Source organism: Pleurodeles waltl, chromosome 1_1, assembly GCF_031143425.1.
Source record: "Pleurodeles waltl isolate 20211129_DDA chromosome 1_1, aPleWal1.hap1.20221129, whole genome shotgun sequence".
Classification (NCBI taxonomy): domain Eukaryota; kingdom Metazoa; phylum Chordata; class Amphibia; order Caudata; family Salamandridae; genus Pleurodeles; species Pleurodeles waltl.
Genome location: NC_090436.1, coordinates 52,499,654 through 52,524,013, shown reverse-complemented (window position 1 = coordinate 52,524,013; position 24,360 = coordinate 52,499,654). Strand labels below are relative to the sequence as shown.

At 44.1% G+C, this 24,360-nt stretch overlaps 1 protein-coding gene across 3 annotated transcripts in view; it reads left to right on the top strand.

The window, feature by feature from the left end:
* LOC138261608 (dual specificity testis-specific protein kinase 1-like) overlaps positions 1-23,386 on the top strand; it is a 377,555-nt gene extending 354,169 nt beyond the window's left edge. For all 3 annotated transcript variants that reach the window (XM_069210760.1, XM_069210858.1, XM_069210947.1), the window contains 3 exons: positions 8,595-8,684; positions 12,987-13,131; positions 18,477-23,386. In XM_069210760.1, coding sequence (XP_069066861.1) covers positions 8,595-8,684; positions 12,987-13,131; positions 18,477-19,621 — 1,380 coding nt within the window. In that variant the 3' untranslated portion in view covers positions 19,622-23,386. The remainder of the gene's footprint in view (positions 1-8,594; positions 8,685-12,986; positions 13,132-18,476) is intronic.
* The last annotated feature ends 974 nt before the right edge of the window (positions 23,387-24,360 follow it).

Below are 24,360 nucleotides of genomic sequence, written 5' to 3'. Positions count from 1 at the left end.
AGCTTAGCAGCGGCTCCTGCCACATGCTTCAGTGCACCAGGCCTGCCTTTCTTTCTTAGGGCCACGCGCTGGCACGCCTTCCAGACATGATTACCGGATCCAGTGAATGAAAGCCAGATTTTAGGATTCCTTTCAGTGCCTGATCCGCTTTGGTAATTAATTGACTGTACAGAATGTCACCAGGACAGCATTCAGCACGGTGAGGGCGGGGTAGAAAACTCTGCCCTGAGCCAAGGAAAAGACCTTTACTTGCAGCTGCATTCATCTTTAGTAATCCTATCTTGCAGCCCCTGTTTTGCTCTCTTCTTTTCACTTCTTTCGAGCAATCTTCCAGGAGGGCAGCAGGGCTTGACAAGTTGGGAAATATCTGTCCACCATCCATCACTGGACTGCAGGAGAGCTCTTCCTTGAGATCTTGCAGGCCATCCATCCTTCGGGACACCGTGCGACAGCTGGACTAGGGGTTTGTGTCACCGTCTCAATCTGTAACAAGGGAAAAATCCTGGTCCAAGCTTCAGCTGTGCACCTAAAACATGTATATGTGCATTTCCCAATTCTGAAATCCTTCAACCTCTCACCTAAGATGAATGATGATAACAAGTGCACGGACAATCCTTCCTACACTTCTCAGATGTGTCCACCTGACCGCTCACTATCTCCTCCAATCCTGAGGCCCTCCCTCACATAAATGGCTGGATAACACCTGACAAACGCTTGCACAACTAGCACTACCACGACACAGGTTAGAAGCAGTGAGAATAAATAGCCCCGTTGCCTCTGGTACTGCACCCTTAACCTGCTTATCCTGCCTGTCACCCTTCCACTACAGAAGATCCTCGCACCCATTCTGAAGTTGATACTGAACACACATAGGAGATGCCTACCGATGTTAACTACTCCGCCCCTGTTAATGCAAACACCGGTTAAGCAGCTCCATCCCAGTTCTCTCTCCATCCAATCTCTCAATATAAATGATTTTTCCACTAAAGATTCTCAGGACCCTAAGAGCTTTCCAACACTAAGGAACTTAAACCCCTTCCTCCACAACCCTGAAGTCCTCCTGAATTGGATATCCTATTCTCAAACTTCTGCACATTATCCCGCAAACTTTACTCCCTCAAGGTGAAAACCAGGCTTCCACCCCCTTCACTTAAAACCAAACTGCAGACAAATAGTGATACGAGACCCTGATGTAGCAAGGGACAGAGGAACACGTAATCTCCTGTTTGTGATGCCGATATTCAAGACTTTCTCTGCCAAGACCACTCGGACACTTTATTGCTCGTGCCCACAGGTGTCTCAAACATTCCTAAAAAAAAACAGTCCAAACTAACTTGGAGAACAGCCAATCTTTCCAACCTAATTTTGAACCAAATGAAATATAGAGAACTATCAAACCTGATCACCTCCTTGCACCGGCATCTATTATTCATCAAGGAAGCATGGCCGTTTGACACATCCCAAAATGTAACTGAACCGCTGTTGCCTAGTAATACCCAATAATTTGCCTATCTTGCATACAACATATAAGTGTGGCATTCATTTCAATGCAAACTACCAGAAAAAATGATCAGTACTGCTTTAAGCATCTGCCGGTCAAACTGAAATTCCTTGATTAAAAACAAACACATTACACATAATCTATTATTTTCCTGTAAACAACCTGCTATTTGTTGATCAACTGATAAAGACGATAAAAGAACGAATAGTATCAAAATCAGACAACATAGTCCTGTTTCCATTGTAAGTTGTCTAGGACTGAGCTGTAATAATTGCACACAAGGGTACTAAGCGCCCACCCTTGATCTTGAGATCTGATCTGAGGATACACTCAAAGCAAACTCAACACAAGTCCACGCATCCCATGGGATTGGTCTCATCTCCTCTTCATTATATAAGTGTTCCTGCCCTACAGAAATGAAGTTAAATGACAACTGAGAAGTCTTAAGATATAAGCAAGAGGTTAGAAATATTCTCGAGGTTCAATTTTAAAGTACTTGAGATATTCAGAAAATGACCAGGACCCTCTCACTCACAATGCAGTGCTCCTCAGCCATCAAGACTGTGAATGAGCTGGCGAACACTAGCTTGCAGAAGTCTAATGTTGATAACCTCAAAAATTGTGCTTTAAATAAAACAGGCATAAATAGACTCTGTTGTCCATCTTTAACATGATGTTATACCACACCATGTGAAAAGCTTTGCTGTTTAATTATTTGCTAAAAAATTACTATGCTGCACAGAGCAAGCTGAGAACTTTGCTGAAAGTTCTAAACAAAATGTCATTTTTCTGAAGGCTTGAGTTTAGCTGTCCCAGACTGAATAACATACTACATGCTGTTTTAGACACATTTTCATAGTTCACTTTATGTATTTGTTTGGGCAATCAGTCATGGTGCATTTTCAGTGTTCAACATTTGCGAAGAGCATATCGACAGGGACCTTTTTTTGTAGCATCGTTTTTGCAAGTACATGTAAGTTCTGTGGGTAGAGGCTTTTAGAAATTTTGTAGGTTTTAGCACCCCATCAATATCTTCCCAACCAAATGCACACAATCTTTCTCTGCATATGCATAATCCAAAAACATTTACACATCTAGAACGCTCTTTTAATGTGTCCATGCTTAGAATATGATGTCAGTGGAGCTCACTAAGCTGGACTGATCTTGTGAACTCACTGTACTGAAGATGGTCAAATGTGTGACAGTCAGAACTAATTTGCACACAGTCATAAGGTATCTTTCTATGTCTTTAAAGTCACATTCTTCTTCTGTCTCAGGAAATCCTTTTAGAAACATGACCGGTTCAGCAGTTAAAGCTCCAAGCTTTGTTCCAATTTTGCTCATAGTGTCATCACCCGTAGGAATATGTGCCTTAATAAGAACAGTGGGTATCTCTGGGTCAAGTTTCTTGTACAGATTATGAAGGGGGATCAAGTGTCTTTTCTTGCCTGTTCCATAACGTATCCATAACTCTTAGAATTTTTGACTTATGAACTTTTCAACAAATCTAAGTAGAACAATAATAACATCTGTGTCATATGACAGTACAATGAGTCGATTGGAACCATTTTGAACATCCCACTCAACATGTGGCACAACATGAAGGTCAGCTTCCTCCAATTTGCTGTTAAGTTCTTGAATAATATGGCCCGTACCTTTTGAATATATCTCTGCAGGCACCATCTCCTCATTGACAATCATTCCACTTGCAATAATTGGAAATTCAGTGTTCACTGAAGCATCAGCAGTGTTTTAGTGAATTAACATCTCCAAGTTTATCTTGTTTGATGTTGATGACCAGAATTTATCGGGTTGCACAGGTATTGGTGTTGAATTCTTGATGCAGGCAAAATCAGTTGTTCCACTTATAGACATTTGTCTGATTTTCTTAATTTCCTTGACAGATAGTTCAAGATAACTGTCAAAGACAATGTGCAGTTCTTGCAAGGTGCACACTGACTTTGATATCTGTAGAACAGTCTGAATTACCTCTCCCTATTTTTGCATGGATGAAATCTTGATCTTTCGCAATTGTGACTTATAGTCCACAACAACAGTTTTCACTGAGGACATATTTTCGAATTGAAATTCTTGAGGTGAAAAAAAAATTTCGAGCTCTTGTACGAGTTTGTGCTTCACTTGTTTGGTTGCGTTTGTTGGAAGATCATCATGCAACAGAATGTCCTTGATAAATTCAGCCTTTTTTTTTGCTACATCCATCTCTCTCTGTGCTTGTAAAGTAGTGTTTTTGTAACCTGTTCTGTAGTGGCTGGTTTGACAAAACTCTTACGATGGCAATTAAAGCACGGAAGTTTAGCTTTTGTGATTGTCAAATAGCTTTTTCTCTTTCAATACAAATCACTCCGGCTTCAGTTCTGTGTATCGTTTCGATCCATGTTCCAGGACCTCTAGTAGCTGTGTTTTTATATGCTTATCCACATATTGTTTGGTCACAAAGTTGTGTAGTCGCACAGGCTCAGTCATTTCAAAGGAGTTTTTATGCAGCTGCATGAAATTAAAAAGGCTGTCAACATGTTTATTAAAATGTTCCTCTTTTTCGCACAAGTTTGTGGTTAGTAACAGTTTCAGGATGGTCCATTAATTTTGAATTTGTCATCTCTCTGAAAACATTGCAAATAGAAAGGACTTCATGGTAAACTAGCTGCCATTCACATATGAAACATATTCACTTTTACGTGTCTGACCAATAATTCCCTTAGAGCTTTTCTGTTATCTCTCGATCATCTGCTCCAGTTTCTATATGTGGAGCGACAGCATTGAATCTTCTCTCTCTGTCTGTGGAAGAATTTTGTGTAGATGTATGGTTTTTCCACCTCTAGCTTATTCACTGTTTCCAAATACTAGGAGCCATATCTCAGGTAGCTTATGCAATCGAATTTGTGAAACACAGTAATCAGTAAGTGCACATTCTTCACATGCAGCTCTCAATCCCCTTCCCAACCAGCATGTACCAAATTTTTCATTAGCGTTACTGTGTAAAACATTTCCCCAGTTCTTGCCAAAGTCTGACTTTTCTTCACATTCTTTGACAAACTCTACGAACTTGGTTTTCTGATTTTCCACTGCCTCTGCATCATGTTTTTTGAATGAAGTGCATCCTGTGCCTTGTTCACTTCTGAGATAAGGTATGCAAAACATAATTTGTCACTCTTGTTCCATAAAGCATTCAAACGTAATTTTTCTGTAGCCTCAGATATGATGAGCATACCTTGTAATGAACATATAATAATGAGTTCTGCTCAATACTGACTGGCTTGTTTTGCTTCCAAAGATTTCAGCCTCAATAGGTGCATTGTCTCATTGTCTATGCCACATCCACTGAGATAACGTCCTGCACGCCTCACCACAACATCTGTCATGTGGAAAATGCCCATCATTGGATAAAGATCGTCAAATTCTACAGGATTGCTCATAAAAATTTCAGCTACAATACCGAAAACACCTTCATCGCAGAAAATTGGCAGGATAGCTGGTCTTCAAGCTGAGCACGCACATTTTGGAATTGTGTATGCTATTGGAAAGTTTGTGACTGGAGATGCTATTACTGGTAAAAACCCAATCTTCTTCATTGGGGTGGTATTCTGGGAGATTAGAGCATGAATTCCAGCCCACGGAGGAACTGACTTTTCTTCATCTTTCAGTCCAAACTGAATAAACAATATGATCAATTCAGTTAAATCAGCTTTGCGGACTGCAGCATCGGGTAAAAGGAGATCCATGTCCTCATCCACTTTGAAACTTTCTGGTAGACTGGGACGTGTTGATGGATTGTAGTGATTTTGCATACGTTGGCAAGGCAGTTGGGTTATAAGTTTGCATTTTTGTTTGTTTATGCCTGCAGTTGGCACAGCTTGTTTTCGAGCAGCTACTTCATTGGTACAGTCTTGAAAAAGCACCATGGCAGTATTGTGTCTGCTGAGTTTTCCAGACAAAGAAGAGCTGTTTCCAAAATCCACATTACCAAGAGCAGCAATTGTGAATCCTTCTCTGGTAAAGTGACTTGGAGGTAGTGTGTTGTCGGATTCACAAGATTTTACAGCAAAAACTGCCAACAGGTTCTTGCTCTGTACTATGTCATTATCACTTGTTGATACACCAGTCCCATTCATTGAAGTGATTAGCTGTCTACTTTTGCACTTGTCATACATTGCGTGGGGAGTCATCCTGTGTAGCAGAGTTTTCTTTTTGCAGTGATGTAAGTCATAAAACATGAGTTGGAAAAGACAGTACATTTGTTCATTACACTTGCACAGCACAAGTCTGTCTGTTCACGGACTGTCTTCCACTTCTTCACTTATATCTTCAAAGCCATCATCAATGTTGTAGGCTTCTTTTCCAAGAACTTTAGTTTGTAACAGTTTTGCTTTGCTGATATTAAACAATGATATAAAAATGTTAAGACAGCATCAGGCATTCTTGTTGACTCCCGTGATTTGCAGAGCTCTGGGGCATCATTAAATTTGTCATTAAGTCCAAAAGCGAAATCTTTCAGGACATTTCTTAAAATGGTTCCTGCTGATTTTACTGCATCCTTTGATCTTATTTAGACAGCAAGAACTTCAGGAGTGAAATCAGCTGAGAACACAGTCAGTGGTTCATCCTTTTTGTTAGACTGACAAAAACAAAGTCTGATGTACATTCTCACCTGAAAAATCTTAATTCCATTATTATGGAACAATACATTTAATGTGCTTTTTCAAAGAGTGCAAACTTAACTGAAGGCTGGTGCTTATGTGGCTGATGAGAGCTCATTTTACATTCATATTTTCAAATGTATGCAGTTCAGGTAGGCATACAAATCTGCTGCAAATACATTCACGCCACTGTTTAGATCAGCTACTCGGCTGAAAACTTAATCTTGGAAGAAATTAGCTGCAGATAAAAAAATGTTTTCCCTTTGAGAATCACATACGCTGTACTTTGTTCTTTCATCTATCCCTTTGGCTCTTTCGTCAGTCCCTTTGGCTCTTTCATCAATCCCTTTGGCTCTTTCGTCAATCCCTTTGGCTCTTGTTCTAGCCAAAATACGCATAACACATTGAAGATCCTCTGCTTTCTTATCAGTTGTTGAAGGTGGACGAGGGGTAGCCATCGATCTTCTAAGTGGATGGGCATTGGGTTTGGTTGTCCTTGCTTTCTCAGAAGACTTGAATTCTTGTCATTCACTGGTTTCTGCTATTTTATGACAATTTTTTTCCAGCCTTTTTTCCATTATGTACGACTTGTAGCACTTGTTGTCACAATGATAAACTATTCGCTCCTCTTCACTCATTAGTTTCAATCTCTTGTGAACTTCGTCATGCCGTATTTCTGCGGCATCTCAAACTGTCTTCTGTCCAGCCGCAGTTGGTTAGCTTTTCTTTCAGATTAGTTTGGCATATGACACGTTTTTCTTTGTTGAAGGAGCCCTCAGATTTTGTAGTTAGCAGCACTCTGTCAGGAGGTAAAGATCCTCTGACACCACCTGCTTCACTCATGTTTATGAATTTGAATCAATGGAAAACCTGAAACAAATACAATATTAGAATAAATTACCAACATCATTATAGAGCCTCCATTTTGGAAAATGCCGGAAGAGTAAGTATGAGGAGTTGTTTTCTGTTTCCGGAAGGCTACTTACTTACCTATGTTTTGACACCAAAGTGAAGTATATAGGTCTCGTGGTTCAATGAAATATCACATCACTGCAACGCATCCGCCATTTTTAAGAACGTCGTCCAGAAAAAAATGGCCCAGATTATGAATGTCTACCCAAGCTAAATTACTTCTCTAATGATACAAAACACAAATTGGAAATGAAAATCGCTAGACGACAGTTTTTTTAAGGCGATATATATCAAGGGGCTAAGGCTAGATCTGCTGGTGTTTCCTTTCAGTCCGTGCTCGACTGACTCTGCCTTTACACTTAGTGTCAGTGTGTGTCCCAATGAAGGGGGTAATAGTGAACACTTACTCTCTCTGTGGTTAACTCACCTGTGCCACCATCACTATTTCTACAACACTACCACTACACCTGCTCCCATTATCACCATTAACTTACGCCCCCCCTCCCCCCCACATCCCGACTGCTAACTCTGCCGCCACCACCACCACAGATCTCATGTTTGCGTGTAGAGCGTTGTGTGTTCGACGGTGTTGTACATAGCTGTGTGTGTGAGAGAGAGAGAGGAGTGTGACATTGTGCGTGTTATCAGCAATAAAGCAAGCATCGGCAAAGCCGGTAGATCTGGCTTTATTCTAGTAAACTCATGCCAATAACACTTGTTCAAGCGTGTCGCGTTGAAGGGGCTACTCAGTAAATGCTTTTGCAGAAGGTTTTTAAAATCTATTCCGCACTCATTAAACTACGGGACATTCTGGAACCCTTAATAACGATGATTGTTGATGGACACAACTTTAGGAATAAGACCTGGATTTTGTTTTCACTGCATGGCCCTTTCAAAGCAAATGTTCTGCCTTCAATGTGCTAATAGCGTTTTTACACAACCTTTTTTTTTTTAACCTATTGGCTTTGCCAATGCTTGTATTGACAGGTAGAAGTAATAGCATTTCTAGACAAAGCTAGAAGCAGCTGTATCAATTATCACTCTGACATTATGGAAGTATGCCGCAGAGGCCTTAGGTGTGGCTTTTTATGTTAGTGTACCCTGACTGCATTTGCACATTCCTGCGTTTGCATCCCTTAGTATATTAACCACATACCTATTGGCATTGCTAGTGTCTGTTTATTCGCGATCCCTTCCCGTGCATAGGGCTCTAAAGGCAGCATACATGTGCATTAGAAGTGTAAACGCGAGGATCCGAGCCGGAGATGGATTTCACGCCCCTCACACCCCCCATTCCCCGTCATATGATGCTGTGAGAAGAGGTGATGCTGCGGGTCTCAACTGAGAGCACTGGCATGACTTTATCGCCACCTGCTGGTGAACAGCCAGCACAGCTGCAGGGATCCTTCTTAGCACTGTGAGGTTTACTCTGCGCGCTAACTCCACTTGTGCACCGACAGAGCTGTAGAGTGTTTCAGTACTTTGTGCCCACTGACCGATCTGCTTCCTCCTCCCTTGTCCCACAGGATTTTGGCCTGGATTTTCAGACCTTTCAGAACATGGTGAACGCCGACTGTCCGCCTTCCTTCCTGCGGCTGGCTTTCGACTGTTGCAATGTAAGTGTGACCGGGCCGTACCCTCCAGTGGCACCAACGACCCCCTCGTGTGGCCCTTGTGGGGAGGGGGCGCATGGTCGCTTAGGAGGTACTGCAGGGTAGGGGGGGTGGGAGGGGGAGACGAGCATTACAAATCCAATAGGTCTCGCCTTGGTGAACTGTTGCCATTGCTAATGGTCCTTATCCACTCTCACAGCATCCCCGATGCTGTGCGGCACAGTTTAAGTAAAAAAATAAAAATAAAAAAAAGATGCTTTACGCAGCTGCCCGCTGCGTTGTGTAGGTGTTCGCACCTGGCTCACGTGTGCTTGCAGAATGACGTGGCCTCTTTTTTTGTGTGTTTTTCGGGTGGCAAGGGAATTTTCAGGGTTTAGGGTGGGTAGGAGTTTTTAGGTGGCAGCGGTATTTTCAGGGTTTAGGGTGGTTACAAGTTTCGGGGTGGCAAGGGCATTTTTAGGGTTTAGGTTGGTTAAGGTTTTTGGGCGACAAGGGCGTTTTTAGGGTTTAGGGTGGGTATGGTTTTTTGGGTGGCAAGGGCATTTTAGGGTTTAGGGTGGGTATGGTTTTTTGGGTGGCAAGGTCATTTTAGGGTTTAGGGTGGGTATGGTTCTTTGGGTGGCAACGTCATTTTTAGGGTTTAGGGTGGGTATTGGTTATGGGGTTGGTTAATAACTTCTAAAATATAAGTATTTTACAGGAAAATATAGATCCATTATACATGTATAAAAAAAAGGTTTACAGTTACCTGTGAAATACTTTCGTGTTCGTGGTAAAGGCGTATGTGTGCTAAAAAGAAAAAGAAAAAAAAAGGTATTTGTAAAGACGCATTTGTCGTCCTGGCGTTGTTGAAAAGGAATTAGTTGTTAAGGCAATTGTGTGGTTACGTCATACAACCTTCATGGTGTGTTGATGTGTTGATTGGTGTCAAACCTCTGAAAACCTCCATAGTGTTCTGTTCTTCTAGGCCTTTATAGCAGCGCTTCTCCTCCATACCTTCTTTCCCTTAGTCCTCTGACCTCCATCCTGAGTGCAGCCCCTTCGCCCGGCCTGGTAACAGAAGTGCTGGAAAGGGAAGTTCCCTCATTGCAGGTGCTTAGTGACAGAATAAGCTCTGTCCACATCTGGTCGCCCTGAGATAGTGGACAGCAGCGAGGAGTCCATTGGGCATTTAGCAGCCTACACATCTGGCCTTGAAATCAGGTGTAAAATTCTCATTTGGCCTCCGCATCTCTTGGCATCTTGTTACCTTGGAGGTTCAAGCAATCCCATGAGTATCTGCAGCAAAACAGCATTAGGTATAATAGTTCTGGATCACTAGCCTTGAATACTCCTGGAGAAGTAACCTCCGTTAGAGATGTTGGTGAACACTGCAGGTGTGCATAGAATACGATGGTATGTTTTGGTGACTGAGAATAAAGTGCACTGAAAGAGCAGAGGCTGTGCAGAGAGAGCTAGAAAACATATTTGGATGAGTTTGTTTTGCTGCAGCCTTTGAGTAGAGGTAAGTGGCAATAAAGGCTTGGATGTCCAGAGAGGGATACTGTATTACAGTCTCTTCAACTCTGCCCTTGACCCCATCACTGGGAAGAGATTGATATGTTTTGACAGGGCATGCACCCCAGGATCTCAACACCTTCGGGTAAGAACACTGCAAATGAAAAAGAGAAAAGGCATAGGCAAGTATTGGGGAATAGGAATGAAGGATAATCGCGTAAAACATAAACAAGCATTGGTAAATGCATTAGGTTTCGCCTAGGTGATTAATAATAAGCTGTTTTTGTTGTAAGTTGTAGTAGCAGTTGGTGAGCAGTTGTGCAATATAAGTGTCTGAAGCAGTGTTAAAGTGTCAAGATTTGTTTATTGAGAAAGGCAATATATTGCGTTATTACTGGTGGTACTATAAAGCAGGAAGATTAGGTAAAGGGCGGAGGTCAAAGAGGAAAAAACTTGCACCTGACAAGTACGCTTGAAATGGGCGCAGCTATGGGAAGATCCGTTAAAGGGCGGAAAAAGTCCGGACCCTTGTGGCGCTGTCTTGAATCAACACACCCTCATGAGAACCTGACCAAAGTTTTAAAAGCTCACTGGGATTTCTGTGCACATCTGGCAAGTGTGATTACGTTACTTGGAACGTATCACAGAAGAGGCCTGGTGAAACTGGAAAAGCATTTAAAGATATAAATCACTATGAGATGGATTCAGACACTCGGGAGATGCCACGGAGATGCTTGCCCTATAAGCCAGCCCGACCCTAAATATCCTCATTTAAACAGGGATAACCATGGACAACAAGAATGCCATCCTGCGATAACACGGACGAGGCGCGGCTGCTTACAATATGCAGACATGCGGGTTCTAGTGAACATATGCCACTAGTTACTGAACCCTCAAATCACATAATGCACAGAATACCACCCACAGGAACTTAAAAGCTCGGCCCGGAGTTCAATTTCATCATCTTCCTAGATTGGCAAAACGCAAATGAGAAGATTTTTCAGGGGTTGTGAAATGTAGGCAGCACTGATTCCGAAGCAGTGCTAGAAGCAGCGGAGGTCCTTCGGGGCTCACGAGCACCCTTCTTTAACATGCCCCTTATCACTGAGGGGGCAAGGGGCTCGGGCATGCTTCAGCACTGTAATGTGCTTCTCGTGAAACGCTACATTTAAAGCTCTTTGGTCGTTACCTGAGTCACAATTCTCTGACCGATATTTAAAAATGAAACCACCAATACCCAGGCTTATACATGAATGTGTCCGCACTGAGATATTTTATTTTGCACGTTTATCACACAATGATAATGCAAGTAAGCGATTGGTGCTCATGCAAAGCGCTCAGATACCTCCGCGTCAACTTCGCGCTGTATAAAACAATAAACAAAATAAACGCCTCTGGGTCCCTGTGTGATGCAAGTATGAAACTGGTGCTCATGCAAAGTGCTCCAGTACCTTCGGGTCGGCTTCGCTCTGTATAAAACAACAAACACAATAAAAGCCTCTTCCCTCTGGCTCCGGTACTAAACACAATAAAAGCCTCTCCCCTCTGGCTCCGGTACTAAACACAATAAAAGCCTCTCCCCTCTGGCTCCGGTACACAACACAATAAAAGCCTGTCCCCTCTGGCTCCGGTACACAACACAATAAAAGCCTCTCCCCTCTGGCTCCGGTACTAAACACAATAAAAGCCTGTCCCCTCTGGCTCCGGTACACAACACAATAAAAGCCTCTCCCCTCTGGCTCCGGTACACAACACAATAAAAGCCTGTCCCCTCTGGCTCCGGTACTAAACACAATAAAAGCCTGTCCCCTCTGGCTCCGGTACACAACACAATAAAAGCCTGTCCCCTCTGGCTCCGGTACTAAACACAATAAAAGCCTCTCCCCTCTGGCTCAGGTACACAACACAATAAAAGCCTGTCCCCTCTGGCTCCGGTACTAAACACAATAAAAGCCTCTCCCCTCTGGCTCAGGTACACAACACAATAAAAGCCTCTCCCCTCTGGCTCCGGTACACAACACAATAAAAGCCTGTCCTCGCTGGCACTTGTTTTTCTGCATCAGGCGTTTACTGCCAGCAAAAGAAGGAAGAGAACAACGCAAGGTGGGAGGGTGACCCCACGTAGGGTGGGCAGAAGTTCACAACTCCACAGAGAGGGGTAGGAGGACAGGGGTGAAGGAGGTGAACTACATGCCGAAAAGTAAACAGCAGATGAACAGGAGTACTTCGGCAATGGGACGCTGATGAGAAGAACACAGAAAGAACAAGCATTGGTAGATGCAAGAAAATAGTGTGACAGCCAATAGAAACGGAGGAAAAATAAGTGGCAAGGAGGGGGCGGGATGGAAGCTCTTTTTTCACATTTATATTACATACAATAGTTTTTACAAGCACAGCGCAAGCGCTGTGCACATGAAACCTAAAGAGTAGTGGTAAGGTTGAAAATAAGAACATTGATTTGGCAGGTGGAAGGAAAAACTGCAAGGATTTAGTTAAAAAAAAAAAAATGGAGAAGAAAACTCGAGGTATGAATGTGAAGGGATGGAGTGGCAGCGGGCTGACCTGGTTAATTAAATGTATTAAAACAATTTACAAAGAGAATTGTGACATTAAACTCGAGATTTCTGAAACAGATGTCCCAAGGGTGTTGGGAGAAAAAAAACAATTTAAAGGTTTCCGATGTTAATCGCTCTGATAATAATCAAGTAAAATTAATCTCAGAGTGATTAATGAAGCCGAATTAAATGCATTGTACCTATTTGAAAAATGACTACATTATTTCATCTGTTCTGATTTCCCCCATCCCAGATGGACCAGAAAGCACGACCCTCATTCTGTGACATTGTCCAGCGTTTGGAAGTGATCCTGGAGCGCTATACGGAGGGTGGAGACCGAGACCTCGGAATCAGTGATGCAGGCGAGGAGATCACTACTGCTGTGGCAACTGATAAGGGTAAATTAAGATTAATCAGTACCCTATAGAAGAATGGGAGCCATCAGAAAATAAGTCTGTCAATCCTAAATCGACTTCTAAAATGAATTGCTTTAACTGTAAATAATTTATGCTCCACGTTTCCTTAATGAAGTTAGGTTGTAAAACTGATAGGTAAGGCACAATAAATTGTCCAACATTAGATCTTCATAAACTGAAATGCTTTGAAGTTTAGGAATCCCCAGTACATTCTTACATCCGTATTGAACATAGGTTTAAGGTGGCAGCGTTGGTCCATCTCGCCAGCTCATTCTGTGGGTCTGCCGGGTAGCCAGAGAGCTGGGAGGATTAAAGCTCCAGTCCCTCTGGAAGTCCATACCTCACATTGTGACCCTGCTTTGTTTGACTGAGTCTGGACAAGCGTGACAACTGCTGCAGCTTCTCACCTACTCCCACCATGGTGGTCTTCGGCCCGGGGTCCTCCCGCTCCCAACCGCGGCTTGTAGGGCTTCTTCAGGACCCATCTCTGGGCCGCAGGCAAGGACAAAGCTTGTGTTTCTCTGCCTTCCAGTAGCTGTGCCAAGGCTGGCAATACGTGTGGCTTTTTTGTGGCTGCTCAGTGTGACAAGTGGATTCAAACATTTAAATGATTCCCAAGAAAACACTGACCTGCTCCAGATCTCTGCCCGGGAACTTCAAACCCTCTTTTCAGAGCACCCTTCCTTGTTAAAGTCAGGGGTTCCTCAGAAAGGCATCAAACAGCCTAATGCGTTTAAAGCTAAATGTCTTTGCCCTTGATAACCGCCTCATCGGCAGGGACGTCGTAGTCTGTGAGATCCTGGCGCAACGACTGCCACCGCTTGTTAAAGACCCTCCTTCGGCTACTGCGCTGTTAGCGCCTTCGTCGTCTGCCGGGTTCTTGTTGATGGGGCTTCATTGACCGGTCTCCAGTTCTCTACTGTCTACTTGTTGATCCCTAAATCTCCCTATTCCATGGTCAGGAAAGCAAAGCCGCCAAGGGCCTCATTGTCCATCACATCCTTGTCCACTGCCAGTTCTGTTTCTTCTCCTTCATCTATGTCTTGTACCAGCCACAAAACATTTCTGCTGCAACTATCTCCAATTAATGTGCAAGATAAGCTGCCCCCGAAAATACTGGACGAGGAAGAGGTGCAGGAGAACCCGGGACCTTAAACTCAAGTCCTCTGGGATCTTTATTGACGAAGAAGAGGATGTGAGAAAGATTATTTCTGTCTGCCTCCCGACCTAGGTACCGCCACCTCCTCTGGGTCATGTTCCAGTTTGCTGTGGAATCGCTACACTCGGTGGTAGATCAGTTTTCTAAGCGAGTTTCACACCCTGTTTGGCATTACTTATCTTTTAAACGTAGCCTCTTCCCTGAGTGCGGTGATCGTGGCCCCTCCTAAGCTGTCTTATCACAGCAGCCTCCTCCCAGCCACACCTCAGAAGTCCCTTAGGTGTCCTTGACACTGGTCTGATGGACCCTGCACAACAAGAGGCACTGAAGAGGTGAACACAGCTCCCCACCCACTCCTGCAGGTGAGACAAATGAGAATGAATGGATGAATGAACGGAAATGCGGTGCACATGGGTGACAATGGTTCTGGTGCTGAATAGAATTGCATTCTGCCGGGGGGCTGCCGGAACTGCTTCCTTGGTGAGTTTCAGTGGCCGCGGAAAGTAACAATCTCTAATGAAAAGGGCCGTTAATAAAAAAGAAAGTTTTTTGTATGATTGTAAAGAGATGCCATGGAAGTATGTCGAGCAATATTAGTTGAACACTTGGGGGAATATGGTTTTTCGTCCATACTTCAGCCATAAGGCTCTTTGACTTCTGCTTTTTTCAAAACTGATAAAAAGTACAGAACATCTGGAATCCTCCACTGTCTGGCTCACAAGCTCTGTCCAGTCATTAACGTCGCCATGCAAAGTGCATATAGCAATAAGGTCTCTCCATGCTCAGTCTTCCCATCTATAGAGGAGAGATTTCTGAATCCCTTCCCAGATGTAAGCCTTGAACCCCTGCGCTCCCCGTGGGTGATGTGGAGCGACCTCGCTCCCTTCCTGGGTGATGCTCGATGGTAGGGGCGGACGTGGAAGTCACCCTGCGCAATGAAGTGACAAGGGAAGAGATGGCCTCATCGTTCATCACCAGCAGAGCCATGGATCCAACCAACTCTCAGGTTAACCCATTCCTAAGTGGAGTGGGTATGAGTTAAGCTCAGCTTTTCTGTGCCTATCACACGTGAGAAATAGAAGGTAAAATATATTACTTCTGCCAGATGTGATACCGAAGCTTAACAATCTGTCCGATCAAACACTGACTGACCAGCTCCCGGCTACAAGCCTGGAGGGAACACCCTGTCATAGGTAGTGGAAAAGAAGGATGTGGGCCAGCCAGGGGGTCCTGTTCCTGTTACTTTTGCCAGTACTTTTGCTAACCAACTTACAATTCGAGTATTTCCTCGATCCCTACTTTCTTCGGTCTCTACATCGTGCCCTCTGACGCTCTGATTAAAAAATGTGGATCTTACTTGTGTCCTTCTCGGACAGCACCCAGATTGTCTTTTCAACAAAGGCATAGTGCATCTCCAGAATAATCTCTGTTAGTCCCTGTCTCCTGCCACCTCCTGGATGAGAGAGAATCCCCTCAAGCTTAATCGAAACAGCACAGAGTTCATCATTTTTGGAGGCTCCTGATTGGTGGCTTCAAAGACTGGAACTGTTGCTCTTTACTGTGAGTTTATGAGAAACCTGGGAGTCTTCTTTGACCTGACTTTCTCCCTTAACCAGGAAGTTTAAAAGTCTCATCCTTCATTGGAAGATGCTTCCTTGCCTTCTTTGGGACTGCGCAAAATCCCAGTGAAATCCAACATTCTCTCTAGATTGGATTATGGAAACTCTGTGTCTGGTGCTGTTGGACTATCTGTAGCTGATTCAAAACTCAGAGGCTCAGCTTGTAATTGGTTTATCGACCTGTTCATCCACCACCGATCACCCTGTCACCCAGAACTGGTTGGCCATTTTTAAACGTCTTCAGTTTTCAGTGTATCTGACATGTTACCTGAAAAGGACTCGGTTTCATCTAGCGCACGGTTTAGCCTTACCTCCCAGCTAGACTCCACTCCTCTTAGGCTGTTCCTCCTAATTACAAAAAAAGGATCAGTGCTCACTCTTTTAATTATTAGACCACCAAATACTGAAATGATCTTCCCCTTTCTCGAAGAAATCTGTCTAATCATTCTAGCTTGGGATAACACTAGAAAACCTGATGTTTCGCATCTTCACTACACATTGTCTTGCATTCCAGCGTTCATTGGTGCTAGGACACCTCCTTGGGGGTAATAGAGCACTCTACAAATTCTATTCACTCACCAGACACATCTGCCCCCCACCACCACACATCCCACTAGCATCCTCTTGTGTCTTCTACACTCTTACAGTAATCCCTGCCCACGGTGAGCTGCCAGAAAAATGCAAACCCTCAAGTGGAGGCAATTTTCAGCCTTCCTTGTGTCTGTGTGTTAGGTTTAGAGCTCTACCTTAAGTAGGCACCATACTTCTTGGTGCAGAGTGTAGTGACTGGTGCTGGGATACAATGCTTTCTAAAGGTTCTCACTCCTTATTACTAATTCTCCAAGCATCTGAATGAACAGAAGTCCCTGTGCTACTGAGTGATGACAAAAAGGCCTCAACTTTGAAAATGGATCTCCATTGTTTGTATCTTCTAGAGATGCTTGGGTCCTTCTCGTCTCTTCACTGCTTTCATTACAATCTCTCTTCTCTTTTACTAAGATGAATGTGTGTTGGTGCTTGGGAATGGGCTTCTAATAATCTCTAACATTATGGAGGGCACATGGAATTTTAGGAGGCTACGTAAGTATTTTATTGCTCAATAATGATGCTCAGGAACCACACCTGATAATCAGGGAGTACTTTAAAATGATCATTGCTACATATAGAAGAGGCCATTGATCAAGGAAACCTCGCTGCCTCCTATTGGTTCACGCTTCTTTTCCTCTCATGAGCAGGTGATCTCTTAAAACTCATAACAATCTAGCAAGAGTACATCCCTGGGCAGCGTAAGGTGGGGGTGCTGAAAGGGGGCAGGTGACAAGAAGGGTCACTGAGTGAGCACTATTCAGTCTCCTCCCTGCAGTTACCATGAAGACCCAACAGGAGGTCCATGTGGGAAAATGAACGAACCTCGTTCTTGTCCCACTTCTGCTCGGGTTAGTGGTAGTAGGGAGTTTGGGGACTTCACGGCTACTGAAGCAGGGGCTGCAGGACTTGGTTGTACAGGACAGCGCGTGCACTCCGTCAGTGGTCACACACACACCAGCCCCCTGAGCATCCTCCTCACACACCAAGCCGTTGAATGGGTCAGCGCAGTCTGTTTTTGCTTTCTTTGACTCCGCCCACCCTCCTTCCAGGGCCCTCCGAGCTAAGCTGCACTACTCACACCCAGTAGCAAAAACAGGAAGTGAAAGGAAAGAGTATATAGTTTTATCTTTGACTTCCTGACTGTCGTCACTCTTGTCACTTTGGGAGACCGTAGAGCCTTATTTTTAAAAAATTTCATTAAGTGATTTTGTTTGCCCCTAGTGACTGTGTGCTGGACCTCCGTGCTAAATAAGTTCTACACCGGGGATAGGAAGGGGGTATCCTTTGTGCGCGAGGTTTGTGGGCGAATCAAGGATATACATGTTTTGAAAGAATGTCATATTCTTCTGTTTAGAAAAAAACAACTTTTATTCTTATTTTTTTAATGGCTATCAATAAGCAATATTACATTGAACTATGATTTTTAAAGCCAGTGCCATAAATATTGACCAGAGTGTTTCCTCCATACCTGCAGATCCATCAGCTCATTTGTAAACATTTAGTTTTCGTTTGTCTTTCAGTTTGATGTCCTCGTAGAACTTAACATCTGCTAACTAAAATTAGAGAGGACCCGTCATTGAAAGTCAGTGATGTCTGACAGAATTATTAATCTTCCTCACTTTATTACTCAACACTTAGAAAAGAGCCAAGGCAGACCGCCGTCTGCTGGTAACGGTGCCCCCTGGCCTTCTGCAGTTTACTGACTGCTTTCCTACAACATCTGTCCCACTGTCAGCCAGGTCATCATCTGCCAGTTCATTTCAGGGGCATTAGGGGCATGGACTCCAGCTAAATGTTCCACTAATAAGAGCACAATAAGTGTCTGTCTGATGTTTCCATGCACAGACACCAGGGGTTTACTGCCTTGAAACATTTCTTAATATTTGTAAGATCTTACAATAGATGAACGATTTATCGAAATACTTTCTGAATTGATTTTTATTTGCTTTCTTTCTGAACAGATGAAACCAACAACGAGGGGACACCGGTTGGTCATAAATGGAAAAGCAACCTGTGCTCTCCACACTTGCAGCCTGACCAGCGCCTGTCCCGAAGCCAGTCCGACATGTTCCCTCCGAAGTCGCCAGCCCTCTTACGGATGGGGTACCCGTACCGGGGCGCTGGGATGAACACCGACACCCCAGCACGCTTCAACCCTTTCTCCCAACGAGAAGATCTGAAGGGTGGCAGGATTAAACTGTTTGATACACCCAGCAAATCAGTGATTTCGCTGACCTTTGACCTGCCCCAGCCTCCGTCCTACCAGATCAGCAGTCCGGTGACCCCAGAGCCTATGGTGGAAACACAGTGTGACTTCTCCCAGCCGAACTTCACTCCTCGAAGGTGCCACTCACTGCCATCCTCTCCCGAGCTTCCTCGAAAGGCAAATCTATTATTCGAGCCTGGACCACCAAAGGGTAGCGCCTGGCAGCAGACCCTCCCTCCACGCAGTGGACGCCAGGATGAAGAGGGCTTGCACTTTGAAACTGGAAGCTTCCTAGACTCCGGCTCTTTTGAGACAGCTGAGGACTCCATGACTCCCAGGGGACTGGCAGATGTGGAACCAATGGACTGCTCCAGCAGCCCGGACAGTGTGGAGGGCAGCGTTTTCTTGGACGGTCCATTGCAGTCTCTCACAAATGGAGCGTTTATCACAACTTCTTCCTCTGCCACCAATCGGTGGCAGCCAGAGGTTGTTCCTCCCAATGGATTGATGTACAACAATAACAATGTCATTGTCAGCAAACCACATAAGTGGGGTGGCTTCCCCTACCCGAGGCCGGGCGTTGGCGGGCTGGATTGTAGCTTCTCAGAAATCAGCATCCCCAATTCAGTAGTATTTGAGCGGACGGAGAACTCCAGCACAGTCCCCCTCAACGCCTCGTCCTCCGTGCTGGACCAAGACGAGGTCATCACGTGCCCGGGCTGCTGCCTGGGCAGCTTCAGCTTCATGTCTGTGTGTCACCGGCCCTCTCCCAACCCTTCCCGGTACCAGAACCTAAACTGTGAGTCCAAGAGTCTGATCTGCACGGACAAGAGTCTGGACTCCAAAGCCACCAGGCCCCTTGCAGAATCCAGTCTGAAGCTGCCTGAGGCTCAGTCCTAGGGAGAGTGGCTGTGCAGTGACCACCTTCTGCTTGAGATTTATTTTTCTTTAATGGAAGGGAACAGACAAAATGATGTGGCAGCCTTACTAGAAGATACTTTTGTTGTGAGTAGGAAGGGTCTCTAGAGGGTGAAGCCAAAGATGGAGAGGTGGTCCAACGCAGAAGAAATATCTGCTGGCACATGGTACTTCTGTTTTGCTGCCTCTCCCAGTGTTTGAGGTGTTGCTTTTCATTCCTGAAAGGCGAATGACCTGCTTTCCTTTTTTATGAAAACAAAATGTACTTTACTAATTCCTCAGATGACTGTAAAATGGTGTTTTGCCCATGTCCGGTGGAGGACACGAGTGTTACTGACCTGCTGTGGTTTCAGCCTTGGTGCTGGGTGATCTCATCAAGGAGGTGAAAAATCCCAAAGGTAGAAGAGTTAATAAACTGTTTGCCACTGTTTTCTATTTAGTTGAAGAAAGTTATGAGAATTCTGAAATGACCTCTTCATAACACATTAGATTTACTGGAAAATGAACTCAATCCCAGGATAACAAAAAAAGCACAACCGGTTTCTAACTTTGTAGAGATTCATGGTAGTAGCACTAGACCTAGGCGGTTAAGGAAACTTTTGTGTTTTGCTTTCTCACTCGTTTGTTGTGTGTCTCGCACAGTCCTTGTCTCTTGTCTCTCCTTTTCTTATGAACGAGCACAGCACACTACAGGGTCAATCACAGGAGACCTTTCAGGGAGCACATTACTTATTCCACCATAAATCAACAAAAAAATTAAGTCAGGGGATAGAACCTGGCTGGCCCACAGTTAGGCTTTCTGCCATAGGCCCAGGACCACATGCCCTTGTAGTTTCACGGTCCCTAGACACTGCTTTCGTGCTTGCCTCTCACTGGCACCCAGGTAGCCCTTCACCCGAGCGGTGTCCTTGGTTTAAATGACCAGCCCTTCGCTCGCTGTTCTCTGGCTAGCTCACATTAGGGTTTGTTGTTGTAACTTTACAGATGTTGGGGCTCCTCCGCTGTCCACACTATTACTCTGATTTTGTTCTGCTGCATCACTAGATGGTAGGGTGTACACCCCACAGAGCACTTGAATGTTACAATTACCACCTGCCTGCCAGATATCACTGCCTGTTTCCAAGCCTGACGTATTCCTGATTGGTGTATTCCCTTTTGCACGTGCACTCAGAGCATCGCAGTATGTGTGACGTCTTCCACGTGTGTGTTGTCAGGTTGATCAGGGGTGTGGGGGAACATCATGTGGGCTTCTCATGAGACTGCACTAAGCTGATGAGATACCAGGGTTATGTACTGTTCCATTTGGGTATTCAGTGGTAAGGTTTGAAATAAGTAGAGTTCCAGTCGTTTGTGCGACCATTATTAGCAATTACACACAAAAAATGGGACAAGTTTTCATCACAGTCCAGACGAGTCGGATCTAGGCTTCTTTCCGGTTAAAACTGATATTTGTATCTTTCCGCTTCCAAAGAAGGAATGTGGGGAGCAATCACTAAACAGAAGGTAATACATTACAATAATAATATATGTTTGTATTGGGTATCCAGGAGGTGCTCTGCTAATGTGCACCCTTACAGTAGCTGCTGCCTCCTCTGATGCCTGTCTGCATCTTGTGTCAAGGGTGTGAACCTTGCTGATCTTGGAAGGGCATGCCACAAGGATAACCACAATATTCACCCACATTACTGCTGCATCAGCATTGTGTGCCACAATCCTGCTTACCACCATCGTCTGTAATCATGTGGTACATTCAATGCTGTACCGGCTGAATGCACACATGTGCAGTGCCACCTCTAGTATTTCTCACTGGAGACTGAGATGCAGTGTGCTCACAACCACGCTTGCTCCATTGTTTAGTCGGTGCAACATGCCAATGTGATACCCTAATAGTTGCATTGATTTCACTTGCTGTAGTATGGAGGCGTGTGGATGGATCGAGGGAATTTGCAGAGGACTGTACAGAATTGCTCACTTCCTAGATCTTGAACGTGGGTTTGTGAATCTGTTGTGTGGTGCAGTAAGTGCTGTCACTGAGTGGTGGAGACTGTGCGAACATCGACCACTTGTTAGCAAGGGGCTAGAAATTGAGCATTTACCACTCACACTGTTTTGACAACTGTGCCCAATTGTTTTTATCCGCTGTGTCCAAGTGAGGCATTTGTAGCCGTACAGGTGTACCATGGCTGCATGCATTGCTTAAATGATGTGCCTGGAAGGGATGGAAAACATGGAAGGGATGCTTCATAAGATGACGTAGAGATTGAATGCGCTGTTAAGAAAATTTCTCTAGATGATTGGTTCTAGATGTTGAAATTAGGATCTGTAAGCGCATTGCATGTCCATAGCAACCCGTACTAGGTACTAAAGGAGAACCACTCCAAATGTACCTTCATCCCTCACATTTTCTTGTTAAGAAGACAAGCCTGCTGTTGACAACAAAGACCATCAGGATGTGCCTCAAAGGCAGAGGATGGCCTGCTGCACCTGCTATGAATCGAGGTCCACAGCCGGCCCTCCGTACACCGGTCATTACATTCATAGTGAGTAAAGACTGCAGCATCCTTGACACTGACTCCTCGTCCTCTTGGGTAATAACTGTGGCTTGCAGTTGGCTGGAGCACAGTAGCTTCTACTGGAAATGAAACTCAGCACATTGGAGTGAGTTCTCAACTAGGGAAACCTAAGGAGCCAACCCAGTCTCACTGGTTCTCTCGTATTAGTCTAGTACCAGCAAGCAATTCCTTTCTTTGCTTGGGAACCCCCATTTTGTCCCTTCATGGGTACCTGTAAACAGTGCGCTTGTTTCTCTTGAATGGTGAATTACCATGCTTAGGTGGTACCCTTTAGCTTACTGCCTGCATTGTCAAATAAATACATGTCATAGCAAAATATGTCTTTGCAGTTTAAGGCAGGGCCCCTGTTGGAATTCCCATTGAATGAGCAGCATTATTACAGACTCTAGACAACAGGCTGATTCACGGTCGAGAAATGTGTAACTGAGTCCAGAAAATACTTTCAGCTCCTTGGAGGAGCCCCTAAAAAAAGACCCAATATAGCATAATTTTTGATCAAGTGAATGTGATCTGTTTTTGAGGTGTTCTTATCCTTTCACTCTTTGGTGTTTGTTTAACCTACCAAGATAATGTCTGTGTTTTTTTTATATGTTTTATTATATTTATTTCTCTTTCGCATAAAAGTCTAAGTGGCACACTACTCATGCCCTAGAGGGAACTATTCAAAGTGTTTCATGTTTTTTAATGTTGTGGCATCTTGCATTGGTTAAAAAGTATTCTAGAAATATTGGGAAACATGCTAGGTCTATCGCTAATACATGACGTTTAGATGGAGGTAATGCAAGTTAATCCAGTATGTGTACAGTAACAAACTGATGGATAAGTGCACCGTGGTCAATGAGTGCCAGCGGACAATCGGAGCCCTTCCTGGCTTAAAAAGACCCATCATTGTCTGAGGCAGACAAGAGGTAATTTGAGGCAATCCACAAAGACAAATAAGGTTTGACCCTTTTCCAATATGGCTGCTGGTTTGTTTTCTTTAATTCTAAAAGTTGTAAATAAAGTTTCTTGAAAATGGAAAAAAAATGGAATCTGTAAAAAAAAAAAAAAAAATGATATAATGCACTGGTGAACGCAAACCTTTTTGTTGTTTTTTAAATGCTACAAAAAAGAATATTGCTAGTAATATATAAAGCTTATTTAAGATCTTTCAATAAAAATGAATGTACCACAATGTTTATTGAGTAACGTTTGTATGATACGTTTGATTTATAATGTATAGCGTTGGTCCTTTGCATTAGAGTGTCTGAAACCTATGGAGGTGCATTCAGGTAGGTTATCCATCATAGCAAGAGCAGTTTCACATTTATTATGGCGGAACCTGGTGTATGAAGCCAGCAACAAAATCTATGTTTAGTGATCCCAGGTATTGAATAAGAAGAAAAGAGGAGTGTTTGTGTTTTTGTTTCTTTATTGATAAATCTTTCTATTCGATACCTGAGCCCAACTGGATCTGGGCGTTTTCTGGGTAATGTTCGATCGTTGGTGGTGCCATCTGACGTCACAAACTGGTTTCATAGGCAATGACATGTAGAATTCATGCAAGGTGCCAAGCGCGCCCATGTGAGTCGGTCCTTTTTTTCAGTCCTCCACAAGACGTGGTTTTCTCAGTGTTTTACTCTTCTCTGTTTGAGTGTTGTGGAATTGTCTGTTCGAATGTCTTCTTGCGTTAAGCCCTGAGGGTCCTGCTGCTCATCTCTTTTGGTGACAAACCTGCACTCTATCTGCTTATGGTCTCTAGGTAAATATGATGCTACCTAATGCAGTCTTTGTTCACAGATGCACTGTATGGCTGTATGTGCAGGTACTTATATATGGCAAACCTAGCTTGGAAGCAGCGAAGCACTGTACATGAGGGGAATTGGAGGCGATCCACAAGATCATGTACATCAAGTGCGGATTACACAGTTTTTGAGGTCTGTACTCTTTGTCCTAAGCCCCTGACGACCGTTTGGAACGCATGTCACTGGCTCATATGCCACTTTCTTTGCATACCATATCTCACGTCCGGTAAAGCTGTAAAGCGTGGTTGTAATGTAAGAAGGTTTCACAAAGTGCTAGTGGTAGCCTGTTGCTATTTGCAATTTTGCAAACTCAGTGTGGGGCCTGTGGAGGGGCGGGGAGCGAGCTATTGCATCTATCCGAACA